Here is a 5,585-nt window from a genome sequence, read left to right on the forward strand (position 1 = left end):
ATCTTGAATTCTTCCTTGTGCTTTGGCTTCTCTGCGCTCCAGTGCAATCTTCAGAGTTTCTTCTGACATCCATTTTGGTCTTTTCTTCCTCCTCTGTCGTTGTAATGACCTTTTATACTCTTCCTGGATGAGAGATTAATCCTGCATCATTACCAAAACGAATACCACTTATTCTGCATTTGCATAACTAATCCTCATTAACAGAGAGGCCCCAATTTACAACACATACTAATTGCATTATATAGTGAGGGAATGACACCAGCATTCTGTAACTGCCAAACCACAGAAGCTGATGTACATTGGAGGGCCCATTGTCCAGCCCCGGCCAGCTTCGTCTCTCCGCAGGCCCTGGGGGCACCCTGTGCAGTCCTGGTGATAGCTCTCAGCACCGTGATGCTGGTTCTTGAAGCTGCCCTCCCCCAATACAAGACCTCTTTCTGACTCACAAGGCAGGTCCTTGCTGCATAGCCTGAGACCAGCCAAGCAGGCTGCCTGTGGCCAGATTAGACAGGAGACGCCATACAGCACAGCCACACACCTTACCTGGAGGTGGGGTACAGGTATTCCTTCATTAGGGAGCACACATGGACGGTGGCACACCTCATCCACCGCAGGTCCTCGGGGAGGGAGGGGAGCCACAGCAGCAGTCTGCGGAGGAGACCGAGACCATCACCAACACATGCACATGCACACACAGGAGGACACCCAGACACGCCTATGTCTCACACACAGGTGTACAGACTCGCAATGTGCATAACACACACCAGGGTGGACACCAGGGCGGACCGGGATGTGATGTATGTAACACACAAACATCACACACACAGGCTGACCTAGAGACCCAATGGATAACACACACACACACACACACACACACACACACACAGGGAGTCACAGATGTGATGCATGTTACACACAGACCACATTTACACAGGAGGCACAGACCCAAGTTATGTAGCAAACACACGGACAAGATGCATGTAACATCCCCCACACACATACACACAGTGGGGCACAGACCCAATTTATGTAAAACACACATGGACAAGATGCATTTATAGCGCGCACACACACACACACACACACACAAAGACACAGAGATTCAATGTATCTCCCACACACAATATACAGGCAGACACAGAGATACAGTGCATTTAACACATATACCACACCCAGACAGGGGGTACAGAACAGATAATGTCACACAAACACAGAAAGACATCTTGGCTGTGACACACACACACACACACGTGGACACATATAGTGCATATTCCACACGTACAATGGACACAGAAGCACACGATAGAGGGACACTCAGACACAGCATATTTTACATACAAAGACATAAAACAGACAACACACCTGACGCATATAACACACACATGAAGAAACAATGCACAAAGACATACAAGCCACATAATACCTACAGAGCCATAAAAACACATACAGCACATGTAACACTTATACGGTATACACACACAGAGACCACGCAGCTCACACGTAAAGACCCTCCACCCAGTCTCTGAAGTCTCACCCTCCTCACCCCAAGGCAGCCTCTGACCTCACATCTTCTAAGCCAGCCTTTTCAGCCTTTGTGCAGCCCACAGAATATTTCACCCTCTCGGCCGACACCACAAACAAAAGGCCACAATGTTTTTCCGGTCTTCTTCCTTATTCTTGTCACGTTTTCTCATGCATCCAAGGCACTTGACAATGGCTTGGGTCAAATGTACCTTAGTTTCTTAAAGTGAAATCTCTGCTTCAAAATCCTTGGCTACAGGTTTGCCTAATGTAACATATGATCTGATTCCAAGTAAAGTGAAATCTTTGACCACATCAATCTTTTCTCCAGCTATCATGACAGTGCCTTACAGATCTGGAGGAATTTTCTTTTCTTTTCTTTCTTTTTTTAAATTATTATACTAGTATATTTACAAAATTGGAATACATTGGTTTTTAGACCAGATTCTTCCAATTTCTCTCACTCCTCACTATCAAATTGTACAACCCATGGTTGATTCACCCTCACCCCTCACACACTCATCCCTCGGCTTCCACCCTCCCGCCACACCCCCGCCCCCGGATCCTCATACTCATTCTACAATAATGGTTTGATACAAAATTTGTCCTTACGGGACTGAGTTAGTTCACTCAGCATAATACTCTCCAGTCCCTCCCAAGTAAGGTAATAATTAACAAAGCCATTGCTCCTGCATGCTGCATAGTATTCCATTGTGTGACTGTACCATAATTTCTCAATCCACTCGATTGTGGTTGGATTTTCATTTTCTTGATTTTGAGCTGTAACCTATACTGAAGGCTGCATCTTTGATCTTTTGCAGGTAAGTGTTTCAAGTCCTCACTTTCATGAAGCAAGTCTGTGTCATGTACATAATGCAGGTTGATGATGTGTCTTCTGATCCTGATGCCACAATCCTCTTCATACAGAGATGCACTGTATCTACCACACACCACACACTCATGGGCAGACAGTGTGTAAAGCCCCGCTTCTCAGGAGTAGCCCAGCAAACAGATAGAACAGGTGCACAGAAAGGATACACAACACCGATGCACAGCTTTCCTGACTTTAAACCATCCAGTGCGCCCTTGTTCTGTTCTGACAGCTGCTTGCTAGTTGATGTACAGGTTTCACAGGTAAGTGATGTGGAACTCCCACTGTTCAAAATGTTATTCAGAATGTGTTACAAAACACAAATCAAATCAACATCTTCCTGGTATTCTCTGTTTTCGGCCAATGTACCTGAGCGGTCACAGCTTTGAAAACCCTCTGGAGCAGCTGTAATGTGCAAGCACGGCTCACTGGGAACTGGAATAGACTCGGCTCGACTCCAGCTAACAAGAAGAATCAAAAAACCTGCGACAGCAGCGGGAAGGAGGTGGGCTGGGTTGAACAGAGATCTCCGTGGCTTACTGAGCTGCAGCAAACACCGCTTAGCTGGTTTAACCAAGCGTGGAACGGCAGTTAAAGCCTTCCGCCACGAACCTGAAAGTCAGCAGCTGGAATCCACTCGCTGCTCTAGAGAAAGGTGAGGCAGCCTGCTTCTAGAAAGATCTGTAGACTTGGAAACCCTGTGGGACAGTTCTACTCTGTCCTGGACTGGGAACCAGGTGTGTGGGATGCTGGTGGGGCAGACAGAATCGTCCACGCCAGAACCTAAATGACCAACAGGTTTGGTTTTGGGGGGATTTTCGGTGTGCTTGGGTCTATGGGAAGTCTGTACAACCTGCTTAATTTTCCTGGAAAAACAAAGCTGCTCTAAAAAAAAGAAAGTCTATTTAAAAAAGGGGTGAAGGAGTCACAAAAGGACAAATATTACATGATGCCACTGTTGTAGAATGGGACTGTCCTTGGGGTTGGGGAGAGACTGAGTAAGATGGGTTCAATAATGTATACTGCACTGAAACAGAGGAGGGAGAAAACTGTTTAAAAGAGATATATAACTAGGTATTTCTGTCATCACAGGAGACTAGAGCGAGGGCTACATGGTGGAGGGGACCTGGGGGAGGGTTTGTAAAACAATGAAAGAATCTTTTCTTTTACTTTTCCATAATTTTTGGACTCATGTACTTATAACTTGTTAGTCAAATTTGTGTCTTCTAGGTTGCAACACCCCCATGATACATCTTCAAGGATATGAACTTGTACGGCCAAGCACAATCAATAAGAGTGCATCTAAATTCCAAAATCAATCTCCATAATAGTCTATGTGTTTCCTACTGCCAAAGGGGCCCTTTAGAGTAGTGAGAGAAGATCTTCACCCTGAAACCCACAGCGTCCCTTTTCAGCAGGAAGTAGCTAAGAGAATACGCCATTCCCTTTTCCTTATGACTCAGGGTGAAGTCTCTCTCAGGGAGGAGTGATAGGGAATGGCAAAGGACACACTGACAAAGAAGATTAATCAGAACTGGCTTTGACAAGCACTGTGGCATTTGGACAAGAACAAACTGGGAGGAGGGTAGAGAGAATAGTGCAACAAGGAATGAATGGAAACCCAAAATCTCTGTAAATGTTTATGAAAATTAATAAAATATAAAAAAAAAAGAAAAAAAAAGGGGTGAAGGGGGATGACACAAGCCTGCGACCTTGCTTCCAGGCCTGGCCCTCCGACTCGCCAGCCCTGTGACCTCAGAGCTGTGACACAAGCTTTCTGGGCCTCAGCTTCCCCATGTGATAACCAAAGGCTCGAGCAGACACGGGGAGGTGACTGCCAGCTCCCTGCTGTCACCAGGTGGGTAGGTGACTGGTCTTGCTCCAGGTTTCAGGTGACCACGGGGTGATAGGAGAGCAATTATCAGGGCGATCCGTACCGGCCAGAGCTTCCAGGGCATCCAACTGTCCAGTGAGCTGGTCCCTGGGCGAAGGGCGTTCCCTGCAGTACCCCACTGCGCCCTCCCGCCCCTCATGCCACCCTGATGAAGAGGAGACAGCGGGACGCACGCTCTCACCTGTGGAACCACATGATCACAGTCTCCACAGGCAGGGTACAGAGCAGCAGCAGATGGGACAGTATCTTGATGGGTAAGAAGCTGTAGAGTCTGCTCATGTAGCTCCTGTTCTCTCTGATGACTTGATTAAGAACTGGAAAGAATTCACTCTGAGTGCGAGTGCTCCCCACGGACGACAACCCACCTCAGCCTCGGACAGGTAGGGGATCCCTAGGAAGGCCACTGACCCTGGTGGCCACCGGAGGGGAGGGCCGGGGCTGTGTGTGCGCTGTGCTCTTTTCATAGCAAAGGTGACTCCGAGAGAGAGAAAGAGACCACAGCCAAGGAGCACCCCAGCCGGCTTTCTGTTGGAGGAGGGGGCCACAGGATGGTCAGAAATAAAAGAACTTGATGACACTGGCCCAGAGGCGGCCCAGGGCCACAAGGCTGCAGGCCAGCCAGAGGCCTGACTGTGAGGACATCTGGGAAGCTGTTCTGACTGAAGAAATACATCCTGAGTGTTTTTGAACTGAATTGCAACTTGTTACTTCCTAATACTGAAGAGCAATGAAATCAGTTTGAAGACTAAGGTGTGTCTGATTCAAGACATGATCTTTTTCACTACTTGTTAGGTATTTGAGAGCTGGAAAATGAATAAAGATGACAGAAGAAGAATTGATGTCTTTGTGCCTCAGAGTTGGAGAAGATTACTGAATAGCCCATGGGGTGCCAAAAGAAGAAATAGGTTTATCTTGGGGTAGGTGCAGACAGAATGCTCTCATACTTCGGACATGTTGCTAAGAGAGGTTATTCCTTGGAAAGAGCTATCGTGCTTGGAAGGGTGGAGGTCAGAGATACAGAGAGGATACAGTGAGATAAATTAATACAATGACTGCAGCAATGGGCTCATGTCTAGCAGGGATGGTGAGGAAGGCACAGGAGAGGATATGATTCAGATCTGTTCAGCGTCACTATGAGTTGTACTCAACTAGATAGCACCTAACAACAACTTAATAAACCCCATAATCATGAGTGTGGAGCCAGGCAGACTAAAGCTGTGAACAATCTCAATCTCTTCACCATCCATCCTGATGCTGCCAATTGGTCCAGTGGTGAGAATCTTTGTCTTCTTGACATTG

The 5,585-nt window shown here is 47.1% G+C and overlaps 1 protein-coding gene across 1 annotated transcript in view; it reads right to left on the minus strand.

Annotated features, from left to right (window-relative positions):
• Positions 1 to 5,585, minus strand: part of PNPLA3 (patatin-like phospholipase domain containing 3) — a 74,570-nt gene that overhangs the window by 40,316 nt on the left and 28,669 nt on the right. The window contains 3 exon segments of the mRNA XM_006888136.1: positions 447 to 492; positions 544 to 648; positions 4,468 to 4,569. Coding sequence (XP_006888198.1) covers positions 447 to 492; positions 544 to 648; positions 4,468 to 4,569 — 253 coding nt within the window.

The sequence above is a fragment of the Elephantulus edwardii genome, unplaced genomic scaffold (assembly GCF_000299155.1).
Source record: "Elephantulus edwardii isolate Elephantulus edwardi_28Jun2011 unplaced genomic scaffold, EleEdw1.0 scaffold00064, whole genome shotgun sequence".
Taxonomy (NCBI): Eukaryota; Metazoa; Chordata; class Mammalia; order Macroscelidea; family Macroscelididae; genus Elephantulus; species Elephantulus edwardii.